At 34.2% G+C, this 20,863-nt stretch overlaps 1 protein-coding gene and 1 long non-coding RNA gene across 3 annotated transcripts; both read right to left on the bottom strand.

The window, feature by feature from the left end:
• Positions 1-507: 507 nt before the first annotated feature.
• On the bottom strand, positions 508-9,093 carry LOC117339776 (casein kinase I-like). 2 transcript variants are annotated; one of them, XM_033901488.1, is made up of 8 exons: positions 8,837-9,093; positions 8,350-8,456; positions 5,431-5,557; positions 3,472-3,570; positions 2,902-3,120; positions 2,410-2,484; positions 1,318-1,549; positions 508-815 (listed from the first exon to the last, which is right to left on the bottom strand). In XM_033901488.1, the coding sequence occupies exons 1-8, from the start codon at positions 8,972-8,974 to the stop codon at positions 808-810; spliced, it is 1,005 nt and encodes a 334-aa protein (XP_033757379.1). In that variant the 5' UTR covers positions 8,975-9,093; the 3' UTR covers positions 508-807. The 2 variants fall into 2 exon arrangements, with proteins under 2 accessions (XP_033757379.1, XP_033757381.1); XM_033901490.1 differs by having other exon boundaries at positions 1,327-1,549.
• Positions 9,094-12,963: 3,870 nt separating this feature from the next.
• LOC117339774 lies at positions 12,964-14,087 on the bottom strand. The gene is made up of 2 exons (XR_004535317.1): positions 13,447-14,087; positions 12,964-13,100 (listed from the first exon to the last, which is right to left on the bottom strand). It is a non-coding gene; the product is annotated as an uncharacterized LOC117339774 (long non-coding RNA).
• Between the last annotated feature and the right edge of the window lie 6,776 nt (positions 14,088-20,863).

The following is a 20,863-nucleotide window of genomic DNA, read 5'->3' as shown; positions in this document are numbered from 1 at the left end:
ACCTACATATGAAATTGGAGAAAGATCCAATCATAACTTTCTCAGAAATAGCGATAACAAACTTCTATGGTCAAAATCCAAGATGGCTGCCTGTCGGCCATGTTGTTTTCCGCATCAAAAGATCCTCAATATTTCTTACTGTAATACACCAAGTAAAATCTGCTCTAATTGTATACCCTGAATTGATGAGGCATCAAGAAAATAATGAAATTAAATTTGTTCTGTGACATGAAATCTTAAACGAATTATCACAAACTGAACATGTATGATATCTTTTTTTAGATATAAGTTTTTATAAACTGTTAGCAATCCATTTTAAATAACACACATCAACACTTTAATTTATCATCTGTGGAATATGCACATGAATCCTATGCACAGCATTGATATAAAACATAATAGAACTAATCACAAACTATGAAATGTGAAACAGATTCACATCATGCAAACGTGAAATACATTATATGGGAATCCGATTCACATAAACAAAATGTGAATAAAAATGTGAATCATGAAAATAAAATCTATGAAATGTGAACATAGAACACTGCAATACCATGTTCACATGTACCAACTGTTGTGTGAAGTAGAACTGTCATACAGAGAGAACATTACATACAGCAATATGACACTGTTCTTTCACACTATCCCTGTGAACCTGGGTCAAATGTGAATATGTGAATCGTCCATACTCTTATTCTCATTTAGGGTTTCACATTGCACACTGGCAGTTGTGTTCCAATAGTTCTCCATTTTAATGTGTCTCTGTGTATTTTTGTCAGTCACAGTCTTGTGTAATGTCAGCTTTCACTTTCCTGAAAGAAGGAGACAAAATTGAATCAGTTAACATTATTGACTGCATACAAATTACTTTTTTTAATTCAATGATAATAATTGTTGGTCAAGTATTCAAAATACAAGATATTGACTATCTTATGCTGTGGTCCACTTCTTATATAAAATAAACAGCTCCCATTCATATTTCATCTAATACCCCATATATATTCTGAGTAAACACAGACTCAGTATTTATTTCAAATTGAACTGCATTGTATTCTAAAATGTGGAACCAGACAAGTTAGAGAACTTTCTGATAATAATCACAAAATAAATGTAATATTCTTATGTATAATTGACGTTGTTTATTAGTAATAACATTCTTATACACAAGCTTAGGAGTTCTTATGTAGAAAAACTGCACAATATACAGTTCATTATCAAACACTTGTTAAGTACATGGCACATTATGGTAAAAAAAACTGTCTTCATGCCATTGACAAGCTGTCACAATATAAAGTATATGTAAACGCCACTAACCATGCTTACCTGTTTTCACTCCAGTGGCCAGCTGCGAGGAGCCTACATTTGCTACGGCTCCAGCCGCTGCCTTCTGTTTTAGTAATGTCCAATCAAATATGTAGTCATACTGGTAGTTTAGTGTTCTAAACAGAATCCTGAACAGTTGTCGCAGGTACATGTAATCTGGAGCCTCCTCAAACCGCAGTCCTCGGCAATAATTCAGGTACATGGCAAATTCTGCTGGAAAACCCTGAAAGCACAAAAGTCATGAGTGTTCTGTAGTTATCTTGATGGAGTGCTTGAGTTACTGCATGTGAAAAGGGACTAGCTTAACTGGTAAAACATTAAGTATAATGAGTCTTTGTTAGGTGCTTTTCATCACAACATTACTAAGCTTCTCATCAAAACATTACAAAACCAAACACAAAGAAATTAATTTGTAGTAATTCTAATCATAACTTTTGACTTTCTATTTTATATGAAGAATTATACTTGTTCTTATAGCTTTTTGAGTAAAGAATCATTTCTAAAGTGTACCGATTATAATTCAACAGGCTTCCAAGTTTGTATTAAGAATTACACTTGTTCTTGGCTTTTTGAATATTAAAAGCAAACATCCTTTTTATTCATTTCTACAGTCTACTGATTAATAGACATACCAATTTTGGTACTGATTAATTGGGTTTCATTTCAAATTTCAATTTATTTTCTAGTTTTATTATTGATTATCGACCCATCACTCCTAGCTCATGTAATTACCAATGGTCTAATTCTCCAAAAACAGATCAGTAACCTATTTCTTGGTGTATGTACACTGTACAGTATTGATAAAAGAGATATCTAAATATAGGGAGATTTTGGTTCTACACATGTAAGTAATCATTGGAAGAATTTATTATAACCACAACACAAGTATCACCTTTACATACCACAGCACTGCCCTCAGATATGGAAACAAGCCTCCTCAACAATTTAACATAATTGTATCTGATTACTTTGTATTTGGAAAGATTTATGGGAGTTTTACTGTCTGTCTTCTCACTGTGATGAAAAGCAGGTAGTATATTAATGTTTTACAGAATGATATACATGATGAAAGTCCATACTCACTTTGCATAAAACTTCAACTGGTGTTGACATCTTCTTTTCACTAATTTTTTCATATTTCTGTTTCTTTGTGTTGGCCTTGAAAATTTGAAAGAAATATATCAACATCTGTATTGTTATGGTATACAAGCTAAGATGCCAGTCACATTCTGACAAGTTTCTCACACATAAAGGTGCTACATCTCAAAATATAATACCAAAAGTTACATACAGAATATCCTCGCACTTTATGCCTATTGAACACATATTTCATTTGGTTATGGTTGCAATGCATATTTAAAGATATACAAAAAATAAAAAAAATAAAAACAAAAAACTATGATGTCCAGGTATGTAATCCCTTAGGATCAACCATAGTATGAAAAATATGGTTTTGTATTCAGATTCACTCCATATATACCACCAATAGGCTAGCCCCATATCCATTTACAGTTTGGAGTTTTACATTTGTAACTGTGTATGAGAAATAAAAAACTAAACAAACTTTTAACTTACCTTGAGCCCCTGCCATGGAAGACTTGATCTGTTGAAATACATGAGCACATATCCGAGGGATTCCATGTCATCTCGACGACTCTGCTCAATGCCAAGATGTGCGTTTATGCTCGCGTAACGGGCTGTGCCCGTGAGATTCTTGTCCTCTCTATAGGGAATGTGTTGTCGGGTGCGACTGTCACGGTACTTTTTGGCCAGACCGAAGTCTATAAGGAACACCTGAAATATCAAATTGTGTTGTTAGATATTTCCTGACTTGGCGACCTTCTCTGTTGAGTCAAAACAAAAGGGCAGGATAAACAGGAAAAGGGTGGTTCTAAATTACATTCCAGAAAAGAAAAGATGTTGTGATTAGTGATGAAATATTTTAATGAAAATGTAACATTTAATCAAAGGTTAAAAATTTTACCATTTAAAGTAGGTATTACAGGACCATGTAGCTTGTATTATACTGTAATATTAGGTTTGAAGTAAAGCAGAAGGGAAATCAAACTGACCAACAAGATTACAGTCCAAAGTGTTAATAATTGAAGACCATAGGATTAAAATGATGCTGTCATATCAACTTACCTTATTACAGTGACGACCTATACCCATCAGGAAGTTATCAGGTTTGATATCCCTGTGGATGAAATTTTTGTTGTGGACATACTCAATCCGGTTTATCATCTGGAAAAGCAAAATAAATATAAATGAATATTGCATGTTTGTTTGTTTATCGCCTGTCAACAAACATATATACCTCCATTCATTTTGTATGCTAGGTCTTCCTGTCGCAGCTGGTGTCTACGTACCTCACTGAACAATGTACAAATGTACTACGAGAGGCCTGTCTCATGTCATCTACAGCAACTGTAGTTTACCATTAAGTAGCATCTTGTCAAAGGACAAAGCCATGACAGCAAAGCAGATGGCCTGGTGATCTTATGATTAACTTCCTAACAAATACAAATCCCTCTGAGTAGGTATCCATCATCAAACTAATCACGGAGTCGGTATCCATCGTCAAACTAATCACGGAGTAGGTATACGTATCAATCGTCAAACTAATCACGGAGTAGGTATACGTATCAATCGTCAAACTAATCACTGAGTAGGTATACATATCCATCGTCAAACTAATCACGGAGTCGGTATCAATCGTCAAACTAATCACTGAGTCGGTATAAATCGTCAAACTAATCACAAGTAGGTATCAATCGTCAAACTAGTCACGGAGTAGGTATCCATCGTCAAACTAATCACGGAGTAGGTATACATATCAATCGTCAAACTAATCACGGAGTAGGTATCAATCGTCAAACTAATCACCGAGTAGGTATATGTATCAATCGTCAAACTAATCACCGAGTAGGTATCAATGGTCAAACTAATCACGGAGTAGGTATCAATGGTCAAACTAATCACGGAGTAGGTATCCATCGTCAAACTAATCACAGAGTAGGTATACGTATCAATCGTCAAACTAATCACGGAGTAGATATCAATCGTCAAACTAATCACGGAGTAGGTATACGTATCAATCGTCAAACTAATCACGGAGTAGGTATCAATCGTCAAACTAATCACAGAGTAGGTATACGTATCAATCGTCAAACTAATCACGGAGTAGGTATCAATCGTCAAACTAATCAAGGAGTAGGTATCAATCGTCAAACTAATCACGGAGTAGGTATCAATCGTCAAACTAATCACGGAGTAGGTATACGTATCAATCGTCGAACTAATCACTGAGTAGGTATACGTATCAATCGTCAAACTAATCACGGAGTAGGTATCAATTGTCAAACTAATCCCGGAGTAGGTATCAATCGTCAAACTAATCACCGAGTAGGTATCAATCGTCAAACTAATCACCGAGTAGGTATACGTATCCATTGACAAACTAATCACGGAGTAGGTATCAATCGTCAAACAAATCACGGAGTAGGTATCCATCGTCAAACTAATCACCGAGTAGGTATACATATCCATTGACAAACTAATCACCGAGTAGGTATCAATCGTCAAACTAATCACCGAGTAGGTATCAATCGTCAAACTAATCACCGAGTAGGTATACATATCCATTGACAAACTAATCACGGAGTAGGTATCCATCGTCAAACTAATCACCGAGTAGGTATACGTATCAATCGTCAAACTAGTCACGGAGTAGGTATCCATCGTCAAACTAATCACAGAGTAGGTATACGTATCAATCGTCAAACTAATCACGGAGTAGGTATCAATCGTCAAACTAATCACCGAGTAGGTATACGTATCCATTGACAAACTAATCACGGAGTAGGTATCAATCGTCAAACTAATCACCGAGTAGGTATACGTATCCATTGACAAACTAATCACGGAGTAGGTATCAATCGTCAAACTAATCACCGAGTAGGTATACGTATCCATTGACAAACTAATCACGGAGTAGGTATCAATCGTCAAACTAATCACGGAGTAGGTATCCATCGTCAAACTAATCACCGAGTAGCTATAGGTATGTGATCATAAAAGTATACACCCAGTAAATCATCTTACCTGGTCTGCTAGCATCAGAACAGTCTTCATACTAAATTTCCGAGAACAGAAATTAAAGAGATCCTCAAGACTTGGTCCTAAAAGGTCCATAATTAATATATTGTAACTTTGCTCCGAGCCCCACCATCTGGGAAAAAAGAAGAAGATGAATTTACCACAGATATTGATATCACAATTGATCAAAGTATTGATGATAATGGATATAACACGCAGGTGCCCACATCATATGAAACTTTTTGAATGACCTATGAATTTTACATGATATGACACAAACCTACATAAATTAGAAAGTAAGTAAATAGTTTTAATTTTAAAACCTCAAATAGACTTAAAACAGACAAATTTCCAATCGAAGGGCATGTTTTTACAACCAAGGTCAATATCCTGTGCTGTGTAATTATTTCTGATTTTGCAATGTATAATTAATTTTTTTTTAAGCTGGGTTTCCTGACAGTAGCGTGACAATCAAAGGGATTCGTTTGTTTGTTAGCTAGGTTTATCAACCTGTAAATAGTCAGGATTATTAGTAGTTGGTGACTACCTAACTGAACATCATATATAGGAAGCCTGTCACATGGATCTAACTCTTCAGGTATTCTCCTGAGGTTGAGGTGCTGAAGCTTAAGTAACACTACATTTGTCTGAAACTCCATCAAGTGTTTTCTGACTTCCCGCTTGAAATAGCTTTGTTGCCATTGCATGGGTCTTATTTTGATGTCACATAAACCGGATTTGACCTAAATTTAGCATGTGACAATATTAATTGATACAACAGAAGATGTTTACTTTTCTAGAACACCAGCTGGCTGGTCTTGATCACATTATATGGCACCTTCTTCAGAGGTTTCTGTGTAAACCTATCATTTCAATTTGTTTATATTCTGACCCCTTTTTCATTCAATTTGAGTCTGTATTTTTTAAAATTTGCTTATAAGTTTATGCAACATATTATTTTCCATAACAACTGCATTTTGTATATGTCAGAAAATTTAAAAGTGCTTTCAATACTATCACTGGTTAGATATCAGGCAATATGTGTCAATTTTAATGGGATATGGGGTACAAAGGGCCATGGGTGTGATTTTAATGATTTGGGAGTATAGATGACTGTGTAGAAACAGGACTACTTGTTCACTTATATCTCAGGAGTTTATAACAGAAGCTTCATGTATAGTATAGTGTATTCTTAAGTTGATGAAAGTGGAGGCAAAATGTTGGGTTTTATATTGTTTAACATGTTATTTAAGGATTGATAATGAAATGTGTTAGGAAGGATTAAAAATGATCAAATAAAAATTTGTGTAATTCTACAAATCTAGATAAATAAGCTGCTAATTCAAAATCATGTTAGTTGACCTGGTTAAAGGGTTTTGTTGTGGGTGGAGAGCATTTTTGGGGGTTGGGGGTGGAGGAGGCTGAGGGGTGGAGGAGATCGGGGGGTGGAGGAGGTTGAGGGGTGTATTTGGAATCTACTTTCATAATTATGTATTATAAATGACCTCCACCTCCAAATACACACTAGGCACTGTACATGTGTTGTACATCCTATAGATACAAGATACTTTACTCTATTGTGTTCCAGTCAACTCAGTTGTAAATGAGTATTTGACAGGGCAGTGCAAGAAATGTTTGTGAACATCAAAATGGCAAATCTAGCTGTATGCTCCCAGTCCCCAATGAGTTGAGAAAGTTGATGACTAGCCAATTTATATATAAAGGCCCTACAGAAAATAATTTGTGACCTGCTTTGAGACAACTGTACCGCTTTGATCCACCAGTCTTTATATGAGCTTCACATTATTATTACTATTTTGAAATGATTATCTATTTAATTCCAAAAGGAACCAGATATAGTGAGGAATGTGTGTAAGCTGACTGATCATGAGTCAAGCTCTATTCTCTGTCTCTATATATATTGTGTACTGTGTACATGCACTATATATATATGGGTGTGTACCTGTCTCACCCTCACCTTTGTTGTTCACATGTCCGGTCTGTGGTTGATGTTTTGCTGTGTATTGGCCGAAGTCACTTGTTTTTCATCAATGTCCACTGTACCTGTGTGTTTTTGCGAATACTCTTTTGTGATTGGTTCTGTAGTTTCTGCTTTCTTATTGTCAAATGCAGAATAAATTCAGGGTGGTATATTGTATACTGGAGAGTCTGATGGATTAGTTTCCTGTGTGCTGTCACAACTTCCTGTTGGGTATCTATTTATAGTTACGTTAGGATAATCCCATTTTTTAGCTAGGTATTAATTGGTATGTGGGGTTTAGTTTTGATTTAGTTATATACTAGATTGTAGGTAGACGGCAGTTTTTAATTGGGGCATTAATTTAACCAGGGCGGTCTATATGCTGTTGATTGTTTCTGTGTACTTTATGTTGTAAATATCTATGTTGTAAATAATATACTGTTAATTGTAGTTCAAGCCATTTGTTCTCTCTCTATATTACAGATGCAAGCTAAAGTTACCAATCAAACCTGGATTGGTCTACAGGGCGAGTAGGGTTCAGTTTGACACACGTACACAAACTGGGCCCAACACGCTCCTATTACAAAATTAACAGATTTTATTACCTATTAATCAGAAATATACAATAAGAATTATGATATGTTTTACTTCTACTCTGTATGTTATCCGACAAGTTCTTACAACATTATTCATAGATAAACAAACTGAAGGATTTAAAGATCTGTTGTATTGGTTATCTCTCAGATTATATCAATATTTGGTGTAAACAATAAGCAAGCATAGATCCTACTTGAATTAACAGTGTGGGGGTGTCCATATGTCTGAAGAAACATTGTGTACTATTCTTATAACCCTGTATGGTACAATACACAAGTGTTTTGGATTGTATCTATGAACACATACAATATATAGCAGAGTGGGGCTTTAGACATTGAGTAACTCACCTTATATGAGGAATCCCAACACCTCCTTGTAAAATTTTATACAGTTTACTTTCGTATAACAACTGTGGGTGTTTGGCTTTCACCGATTCTAGTTTGACAGCAACCTCCTGATATGAACCAAAAAAAATAACACCAACATTTTAACTGAATGACTATGAACAGGTGCCCGTTATCTAAACAGATATATATCGAACCAAACAAATTTACTGTGAAATATTTGACACTGAATAATTAAATACGGTCAAAAAATAATCCTGTATCTCTAAATATGGAAACAATTTATTGGGTCTGTCAAGGAAATATGATAATCTCAATTAATAAAATATGCCCGATATTAGCCATGTTGAATCTTGTTACAGTATATCTAGAACAAATACACTGAAACAAAATATGTGCCGGGTTATAATCGTCTGTACGTATGCCATTGTTTAACTAAAACGGGGTCAAACACAAACAAAGAATGCGATATACACATACAACAACGTACCTCTCCGTTTGATTGGTGAATGGCAAGATATATATCCCCAAACGATCCACTTCCTATTTTTCGTACCAGACGGTATTTGTTCTGGCCTACTACGAATTCAGACGTCTTAGAACTCAGGGCACTCGCCATTTTAGCCATCTCGCTTCAGGTTTTGGTTAGGAATTAAGTATCCACTTCTACATTTTTTTCTATTCCATATCTCTCCCTTCTTCTCATCGGATCATGACGAGTCTCCCATAACACAAAGCCCGCTGAGGCATTGTGGGAAATATGTACCAGCTGATTGGGATTGTTGCTAGGGGTGACTTCCTGTTAAGACACCGGTCAGGCAGAAATTGTCCCCCAATAACCGAAGTCGGACAGCCATGAATTAATCATGATATTGTTTACTAATTAACAGAAGCGGACATACACTGAACAATAGTACGGTGATTGAGCCATATGTCTCAAAACCCGCCTGATTGGACGTCGGATCACCTCGTCCTAATTAATGAACTACAATAATTATCTGTTAACTAATAAATCTTTGGGCTGTACAAACTAACAAGAGTAGATATAATTAAAAATATAATTTGATATTGATTCACTCTAATTCGATGACTCGCGCATAATTGTTTTATCTACATGTATACACTTGTCTGATTTTTTAAACTCTCGCTCAATATTAACTTCTAAAATTGAAAGGGTTACTGTTAGAATTTACTGGAAGATATGACGATTGCCGCTGGCATCACATGCATTAGGGAATTCGAGGCCAGGCTCAAATTTAAGTTTGTGCTAAAACTTCTGAAACGAAATGAATGACAACCATTCAATGCTGTTCAATTATAAATAAAACGACTATTTTATTATATACAGAATTCATTAGAAAAAATATCCAAATGTGACGTATATATTAACAATATTTATAGGACAGAGTTAATCTTTATTAGCCGAGAGGAGTTCATTCGGTCCAATCACATAAGACATCGGTATAATTCGACCGAGGGGTTGGGATTGTTTTTTTTTAAAAATCGTTTGGTTTGATCATGATTGCTGACAAAAATAAACAGCTGTGGATCTGATCGACTTTGGAACGAATATACTTAAGTCTTCTCTTATTCCAGCCGGTACGAAGGAAAACGGCTATGGATATTGAGGTAAAACTGAATCGTAATCTCAGATATAATTCAGAATAACTGGTTAATTCTAAGGCACATGTTAATCAAATTATACAGAAGATGATTGATATATATGTGTAAGTTATATATAGGTTTTCGTTCCAATTAAAGGAAAGTTCTTATGAAAATTGCCAAAACTAAATATAAAGAAATTATCAAAAGAAAGTTATTGTGAATATTTGTCTTCTTGTCTTCTATTTGTTAAATAGGTTTTCGTTCCAATTTCTGTCGACATTTTTATCAAATGTTCCGTAAGATTATTTATTTCACCATTGGGACAAGTGGTTTTTTTTTAAATATGTTATGGAAATGAAACAAATCTATTTTTTTCGCTTGATCAAATTAATTGTTTTTGACATTGTTGCATAAAGATTTTTTGTTGCATTTTTGAAGTTACATTGAATTGACTCCATTGTGACGTATAGTAATGATATCAATCGTGACGTCATTTCATGATTTTCTATCGTGGCGTCATCATTTGTCATGATATATGACGATTGTATGCAAAAGTTGCTTTATAGTTATAAATTGAATCATTACAGTGATATTAAACACCTTATACATTGAACTAAAAGGACTTCAGCTAGGTATTACAAATGTTTGTTGTTTAAATGAAACACGTCCACCCTTCATACTACAACATAACTTTTATGAGGCGTTTGTTATTCACTGCATGAATAGAACGAAAACGTTTTAATTAATATAATTCGATGAAAACCGTGCTGTTCATAAACATTGTAGATATATACTTGACATTCCAGTTTTCATTCCAGTGCAAACTCGTTTAAGGAGTTGTCTCCCTTCGTCCACCTGGTTACCGTCAGTTGCGCGTAAAGCAAAAAAAAAAATCAATAGAAATATCATTCTAAGTTTGTTTCCAAATGGGACACGACGTTTTCGTCGCATTTTTATCAATGAGTTACAGTATATTCTTATGTAAAATAGCAAATTTTCGTAGGAAATAATTATACCTGACGAGACCCCTGAAAAGTATGGCGCGGGAAGGATGTCATAATTAAATATTTTTTGCCTAGGCAAAAATAAAAATATTAACTAGGCAAAATCATTTCTGCCTCGGCAAAAATCGAATATTGCTTAGGCAAAAATATTTCAGCCTAGGCAATATTCGATTTTTGCCTAGGCAAAATTATTTCTGCCTAGGCAAAAATAATTTTGTTTCGATTATTGCCTAGATAAAAATCTAATTTTGCCTAGGCAGGCAAAATTATTTTTGCTTAGTCAGAAATATTTTTGCTTAGGCAGAATTATATTTAGGAAAACTTACCAATGGAAAAAATTCCATAAATACTTCCTGAGAAATAGCGATAACAATTCCAGTAAAATCAAAGATGGTCGACCGTAGACTGACAATGGATATGGCGGGATGTGTCGTAATAGAATGGCATAATATACAGATGATCTGATGGCGATCCTCGATCCCAGGCGAAACTGGATCGATCTATAGAAGGTGTTATTTTTTTGCCTGGGACCGAGGATGTCTAATGCCGGGTGTTTGTTTAGTTAAATTACATTAATGTTATGTATGTTAAAGTATTGTTTTATTAAGGTGCAGAATGTCGGAATACCCAGGTTTGTTAATGACATACATGAAACATAAGTAGATCTACACTGTAGATTAATTATAACATTATAGGCCTACTCGGCGTATATCTATTGCGTGTTCGTAACTTAACCATAAAACGATATCTGGAATCTTGTGAATTACCATTGGTTACATAGTACATATTAAAACATTCTCTTTAAATACACATTTTAAGAGACTTTTTTTATGACAATTTGACAGTATTTTATATTTTCCTGTGTATACATTTATTACATCATCATCATCATCATCGTCGTCGTCGCCGCCGCCGCCGCCGCCACCGCCGCTGCCGTCTTCGTGATAATGCTTACATCATGAATTGTGTAACGTGTTATGTGTTGATATGTTTACATGTATATACCTGTGTCTGTCTCAGAGTAGTTTCACTGTGATTGACAGAACGGAGCGACGCATGAGTATCGCACGTATGAAAGGCCGTTCATGTCAAAAACGAGATACATTTAACGCGTTAAATGTTTTCATGGAATTTTAACGCGTTAAATTTGTTACTTAGCTAGCATTTAACGTGATAAACAGCTTCATTCGTTTAACGCATTAAAGGTCGTAGCTTTTGTTTTAACGCGTTAAAATGACAAAAATAACAGACCAATCGAATTCCCTGTATCTACTATGTATTAACATACTAACAGTATGGCTGCCAGAGTCAGTTTTCTGGAGAGAATTGACTCTACTGTCAGCTATTGCTATCGTAATTATTGTTGTTATCTTTTAAATGATTTACTACTGTTTACTTTTATATTTAAATTCTAATCGTGTGTTTATATTTGCCAGTTGTAGGAATATTTACTGTCATCAGTGTTGCCATGGCAGCCGATCAGATAGACGAACTATCGACAAATACTTGTAGTAGGCTGATGGATGTTGCAGTGATAAATACAGTCTCTACATCTCGTTTTCTGTACACTGCATTTATAACATGGTATATTGTTAGATGTTCTGTATTATCTCATCAATGTTCAAGATGACAAAACTACCATATCCCAGAACAAAATGCCACCTTCGTGTCGGTGAGTGCATACACAACTCGGAACGTCAGTAAACAATGTGACGTCATCAGAATGTACCAGTTACCGTAATGTACAACAATGTATCTTACAGACCTTCATGAATACACAAATGACCAAAAGAATGAAGCACAGTGAAAGAGGAAAAAGAAATTATCCAATGACGCCTCGGTTTTTCTTTGATCTTTTGTTGGCGATATATTGCATACTATGTGATATTTCAAATATCACATATGTGATATCTGAAATATCACATGGCATTTCTGATTGGTCCATGCCTCAGTCTTGAGGCGGGGCCAATTTCAAATGTGGGCGTGACAAATGAACAAAGACAGGAAATACATTTTAAACAAAATTTAATGAAATACGAGTGCCGTTTAGAAATGTTCTTTGTTTGTCTTCTTTCTTCACATTGTATGCACGTACAGCCCTGCTGTGATGTTCCGTCCTGTCCATATTGAGTTGTTCATTAAAACCTGACGAAACAATATAAAACCCTGTTCAGTATATTTTAACAGATCAGTAAAAAAAACGCATTCATGATTACATATAAAATTTCAGTCATTTAAAAAAAAATGGTTATACAGATTACGCCAAATGTAATCATACATTTTCGTTGCACAAAAATCTTATCATAAACAAAATAGAATCTAGTGATGAAAATGATAACAGGACGAGTGGATAAAAATACCGATTAACCGATTCATCGATGTATTTAAACAATTTCATGGACTTTGAAAGATTCGTGACATCGTGAACGTCGAAATTTACGAAAAATATTTCATTTCACAATTTGTTCAAACAATATGATTTTAGACTTACCTGCTTGGTAAAGGGAAGTAGCGCAGGTCCTCTTTCCGGAGCAGTTACCGTTTGTGTAATTTCCCTCGAATCCTGCAGTCTTTCACATGTTTTTCACATTACCATTCAGTTTATTTACAACAATTGGTTGCGTTAATTCCTTGGTATCAAATAATCCAATGTCAGTAGCTACCGTGTCACTATCTTCCAGTTCCTACTCATACTTGGTCGAGGTCGGCAAACACATCGACATCAATGATCAGTACCTGATCCGCCATGGTTGACAGTCTCACTAGAAATGAATAGGCTACTGTGACAGAATGAAACGTGTCAGAAATTGGCGGGAAACATATCACAGTGACAGGTTTTTATCAATTGTATAGCTCCACCCCTAGGCACGTGGGTGACAAAACCTCGGCTGTCATTGGATAAAACAGATACAAAATGGGTACTCGTGACGTATCGCATATATCACACTCGTGCTACGCACTCGTGTGATATATCCGATACATCACTCGTACCCATTATGTATCTATTACTTGTTGATTCATTGCACAAATTGATTATTTTGATACGGTCTCTGTTTAAATCGGTTTTCAGAGATATCAACGTTCTTTTTGACGTGTTGATATTCTGTCAACGCGTATGCCTACTGTAATATTCTGTCATTTTAAACTGTTTCCCTGAAGAACTTTCATCCGAATGCTAATGCAAGGGTGCAACTGATTGGTTAATCTGATAAAGTTTAACGCGTTCAGATTTAACGCGTAAAAATGATTATGAACGTGATAAAACTGTCTTTAACGCGTTAAATGAGAACTAAATTTAACGCGTTAAGCTTTAAAGCTTTACGCGTTAAGACTTCACTCGTTAAAGCTTAACGCATTAAAACTAGTTTTAACGCGTTAAATGTTATGTTTAACGCGTTAAATGTGTTTAACGCGTTAAAGCTCAACGCGTTAAATGTATCTCGTTTTTGACATGAACGGCCTTTCATAGTATGAGTACGGTTCCTCGGAAACTGCACGTGTACATGTTGTATCTTTTAGATTTAAGGCTCGATGAGTCACGATTATAATCGTATGACATTTCAAAACTGGCGACAACTGGGATGGGAAAATCGTGCAGGGACGCGCCAAAGCATTCCAATATGTGACGTCACAATATATACCATGATGCATCTCGGTTCTTTTGTATCTTCTCAGGTGTCGTCTGCTTTGAGCCCTTCATCGATCCACTGAATGGTAATATACTCAAAATCGTCGGCGTTTTAGTGCTTACTAATGCTTTGATTCTATGGAATGTCTCAGGTAAAATCAGATAATGTTTTTTGTGTGTTTTACTGACAGTGGAACAAAACCAACAAGCTATTTATTGAAATGTTTATTTCCTTATCAGTTGCACACTGTATGCATGAAACCGCTTCGTTTTAGCTAGTCGCTCGTGCTGGCAACGTACAGTATGCCTACTGTTTTAGAAAAATCACATTTTTTGTTTGTTTTATTTATTTTATTTAGATCTGCTTTTTTTCACTTTTGATCCGAATCACCTTTTACCCCATTAGGCCTACCATAAGTCCGTCATTTGGCAGTCCTCACAATTACGAAACTGCGGATAGATGTATACTTCTGAATAACGGTGCTGCCAAATGTCTTTCAAATCGTCGTCGTCCGTTCGTCGACTTGTTTCCTTAGCGTCCGTCATCCATCTTATTATTGCTATATCTTGAAAAACACTCAATTGATCATGTATACTCAAATTTCATATGTAGGACCATATGTAGGTTCATTTTAGCCATCTTTCTTTCTGTTTTTTTTTGTACTTTGTACATGACTCAGTTTTATATTATTACACAGATATCTTATGTCATGGTAAAATTAGTTGTTTTGCCCTTACACTGTTACAGTTACACTGTTACAGTTTGCCATTGACATATATATATACATATATATACATGTGTTGTCGAAATACAAGCCCCGGAGAGCTTATGTAAAATCAGTCACAAAAGTACTGTTTCAAAGAGAAAATCAAGCTGTGAACTGAACAATTATTTAATATTTCAATAACTTTATTACGAGCTGACAATCAAAGGATGTAAATTCTGTACATATTTTATGTAACTATGCTGTCAGAATAAATCTATGTATCTATGTAAACTGTGACATATATTCGACATAAAATAAAGATTCCTGTATCTTATATCTTAAAGTTCAGAGTCTGATTTTTACAGACTTACAGTAGTGAATTTGTCTTTTGAAGGGAATCTGATTGTTACAGTTGTGTATTTGTCTTATGAAGGAGGTTCAGAATCTGATTGTTACAGTAATGTATTTGTCTTATGAAGGAAGTTCAGAGACTGATTGTAACAGTTGTGTACCTTTATTATTTCAACATTTGTTGTGTTAATTCTGTAAACATGAATTTTAGAATCCTTAGCCAATAGAAATGAGGCAGGAACTGTGTAACTTGAGTGTCAACGTTTACAAGGGAAATAACTCTTACGCTCTTCGCGACTTTTGTGTTTACCGCCCATCTTAGGTATTGAGTCGTATGAAAATAACCGATTGTTGAAGCATGGTTTACATTTAAAAATCGTCATTTTGTCCATCCGTCCGTCCCTCCCTCCCTCCCTAAACGATTTTATTTTATCGCTGTTCTTGATCCTTTCTCGGAACCTACTGGTCTTTCTTTCTTTCTATTGTTGTTGTTTGTAAAATTGACCGGAAAAAGAAAATATCCGACCGCAAGCCGTCTTGGAATTTACCAAGAATTCACGTTTGTTATCGCTATTTATCCGGAATAAATTAATCATTTTCTATCTGTGGGTTCCAACTGATCCATATTTGTGGGTGATTAACTTTAAGATATATATGTGAGAAATGACCGACACCCATCCTGAGTGTTGACAATTGATGTTTTTATTGTCATTTCTATAGACGTATCTCTCCCTAATCTATTTATAGGTTATTCTTTTTATCTATTTCAGAAGAAGAAAGTTACTGTCATATTTTGCCAATACCACACGTCGATAGAATCAGAGATATCTCATATAGAAGACCCTGACCTATAATATATATATCGCATAATGGTGTGCTCCAATACCCTCTCAGATCTCATTCATAACAGATAACTCATATAGAAGGCCCACCATACCTATAATATAAATATTGTAGATTTCGTTTAATGGCGTGCGTGAAGACCCCTCTGAGATCTTGTTTATGACAGTAAGTCTTTCACTACCTGTATGTGTAAGTTTCTTTCTATATGATTGCGGTAATTTATTACATGAATGGTCCGATGATTTTAATTTGAATCACTCCTCATATACACCGATACATATAAGAATAAATCTTTTCTAATATAACTTTTAAAGTACCCGTCTTTGTACATGTATTCTTGAATATAAAGATTGAAAACAGAAAATATTCAAAAAATAGTTTTCGCTGTGTAAAGGTTAAAACATATACTTTACATATAAAGTGATAGTTATCAGTCTACAGTCTATTTTCATGAGTCATTTTCAACTTTTTAGAGTTTAACAATTATTTCCAGAAGTTCTTGGAGTCCTATCAAGTTCAAATTATTTATTAACTTTGAGTCTTCCTATTCATCAGTATCATACACATACATAATATACAAATTATTTATTAACTTTGAGTCTTCCTATTCATCAGTATCATACACATACATAATATACAAATTATTTATTAACTTTGAGTCTTCCTATTCATCAGTATCATACACATACATAATATACAAATTATTTATTAACTTTGAGTCTTCCTATTCATCAGTATCATACACATACATAATATACAAATTATTTATTAACTTTGAGTCTTCCTATTCATCAGTATCATACACATACATAATATACAAATTATTTATTAACTTTGAGTCTTCCTATTCATCAGTATCATACACATACATAATATACAAATTATTTATTAACTTTGAGTCTTCCTATTCATCAGTATCATACACATACATAATATACAAATTATTTATTAACTTTGAGTCTTCCTATTCATCAGTATCATACACATACATAATATACAAATTATTTATTAACTTTGAGTCTTCCTATTCATCAGTATCATACACATACATAATATACACATTTACATAACATTGACAACACCGAAAAATAAAAAATAAATACGTGCAACAAACAATAGACTCGGACATCATAACTAACTACGTTATTCAAGTTAAGTTAAGTTAAGTTAATGGGATTCTTTTGGCGTGAGCCGCTTTTTTTTTTTTTTTTTTTTTAAATTCTTTTGTATTGTGCCCGTTAAAAACTGTATCAATTTGAATATACATGGCTTTTAAAATAGTAACTTTTTCAATACTGTCTTATCAGTTCAGGACTCGGGACTCGCATGTAGATTTATAAGTGCATATTCAACGTTAACATAACATACGAGATTAACGCATGTCATACATATAGTGTAAGTTAATAAAAAAAATCTATTTATTATGTACATGATACAAATTTACCATCACCCACTTCCCAGTCATATAATCTTACTTCTGTGTAATTATCGGCATTATTAGCAAGAAGTATCTGTCATGAAAAAGTTACGATTAGGGAGGGATTGTGGAGACGGAAGTAATAGGTATTGAATTCATACACCAGTAATTAAACAGGTGTAACACACATTGACGTCATTGACATGTAAACTATACAATATGTACCTTCTCCAATGATGTTACACAAAATATGTAAACGTGTTGTTGGCCGTAAATATTGTACGTATACTTCAATTCTGAAAAAAAATTAAGTTAATCTAACAGTTTTATTCTATCGAAAAAAGTCAAACTTTATAATGTCGTAATTTATACATTGGCAAACGAAGGGATTTTATATATTGGCAAAGCGAAAGGGTATTATTTAGCACCGAAGGAACTCTCAAGATTAAAATTCTATCCCATGACAATTGACTTTACTGGACTGAACTTCCTTGATCGCATGGACCGTGATGTGCAAGTGCGTATCAACTGAATGTCAATTAATTGTTAATCAGTTTGAAAGATATACGACGTAAATAGTCATTTGTCAAATACATGTGTTCTGTATACTATACAACATCACCGTTAACGTTGTCAGGGTATTGTAACGTAAATGTCTCACTTATCACAATTAAACGCTTGTTAGATTGTTAGGGCGCCATGAATATTTATCTGTCACCCAGACTGCATTTATATTGTCAATAAATACAAACTAACGTTTAATTGTTACATTTACATTTACCTATGTTGAAATATGTCTTTCTTTTAAAATAAATACATTCTTTATTTTCACCCATTTCCTTGTATGTTCATTTGAAAGAATACCATCTTTAAATCAAATTCTTTTCTGTTATTGACTTGCAACCAATCTGGCACAGTTTTGAAAATGTGTATTTTTTGCCCTTCATCAAAAGCCAAAATTTCACCCTTTTGACTATAGATCGATCTCTCAAATTATCAGTGTATGGCCATTTTTTAGCAAGTTTGATTTTGCTATACAACTTTGTATTGTTCAATATAATGAAAATAATATACTGTACAAATGCAGAAAATTATACATTTTATATTGATACATATTTAATTTCTGGTGTAACTATAACCAATTTGGATTTCTGACCCTGAAATGTGAAAACAATGGAGCAAAAAAGGAAGCACTCGGACCTTCCATTTTATGGCTGTTTTAGAACGATTAAATTGTGTTCTTTAGATCTGTTAAATATCTTTAAAAAATTAATAGCAGAACTTTTTAAGTAAAGCGTTTTATCTACAAAAAAATGTGGAATGATGAGTATTTTGCCATTGAACATTAATGGGTAGGGTTAACTTAAATTGCTATTCTGACTTCAATGAACATACTAAAGAAATTTAACTTTCATAATTTAAAAGAAGATAGTATTTTTGTCAGTTCTGCAAGCACCACACATATCTGACAACACATATGGAAGATATTGTAAGGATTTGTCATGGAACAGGTCAAAACAGCAAAATTCACTTAAAATCACATATAATGTTAAATTGGTGTCTTTGACCGATCAGAACACAAAAACGAGCACATGGACATATAATTCTCCTCACATTTTCTGCCATGCCATTAACTCCCAATTCCAAAAATGTATTTTTGGACATCACAGAAGTGTACATCCTTATTGTTATCATCTTAATATCGGCACGATGAAAGAAAATCAAGCTTTCTATAAACAAAACAAAAAATGATTAAGCATTATTTCTTTGATAACGCTGTCGTTTGAATTCAAATAAGTTCAGTTCTGATGCTGGAATCTTGTCGGGTCCGACGTACACATTTTCACCCAAACCAAAATTCCTCTCGACTCCACCCTGTCACGATATCACCGCGCCACTGGGTTAAATCAGACATGATATACACGGCTCTGGTTAAATATAGTCTTTAGACCACAACAGCGACTTAATTACAGTCCCTTTTCAATACACAGAGGTTCAGAAGTCAGTACACTGAACCTTTTGTGATATCGGGTACAGACGAAACAGTATTATTACGTTGTCAACAGTGATACTGGTCCGGTAAATTCCATATAAACGTCGTATGATTTACATGTATATCTTTCAATATAGGATAATATGTTACAAAATTACCCTAAATATAGCCGTGCTATAGTCCGTTTAAGTTATTTAAAATCAGTTTGACTCGTGACTGACAATACAGTATATACGTAGGTTTATTAACATTTGGTTTTCTTGGTAAATCTCTTAACTTAATCAGATGTAAATTTCAAATAAAGTATGTTATTTAGAGTCTTTCTGTTTCTATTTCTATTGATATCGCACTACGTACGTCGTATCGTGAAACGGCGACGTAATAGTATAAATTTCTCATTTATTTCACCAGTTGAACAAAAACATTTATGTATATTTATCACATTAAATTTAATGACGAAAATAGGATTGGTATAATATGCTTGCGTCATTCAGCAGTTCATTTAACAAAGTATCTCATACCATGGACTCGTTCATTTAAACGCGTCAGTGAGCTGAATCGAGTCGCATACACAGTAGTATCAATCGTTTACCGAGATATATTAAGTTTCTATTACTTCTTCTAGCCTTTTCAACATACATGACCATGCATATTTTCACGTGACATATTGAAGAAATATGTTCTAAACGTAAACAAACTTTTATTTGTGAAGAGGATGGGGACGTTATGTGTTTCCCAGGAAGCCGAGATCACGAACTTATGTTCATCTCAATTTTGTTCTGAATAGCATAATAATTTAACTCGTTAAGTAACCACTATCTACTACTAGGAAAACGCTTGTAAAAAATCATCATGTCTGTTTTATGGGCGATAAACCCACCAAACATTTTTTTTAACTCGAGTGAAGTTAACTGCATAACGAGCTGAAACAAAGCTGTGGTATTTTTCTACTTTTTTCTGCTAACAATT

The sequence above is a fragment of the Pecten maximus genome, chromosome 12 (genome assembly GCF_902652985.1).
Source record: "Pecten maximus chromosome 12, xPecMax1.1, whole genome shotgun sequence".
Lineage (NCBI taxonomy): Eukaryota > Metazoa > Mollusca > Bivalvia > Pectinida > Pectinidae > Pecten > Pecten maximus.
This window is presented reverse-complemented; position numbering and strand designations above follow the sequence as displayed.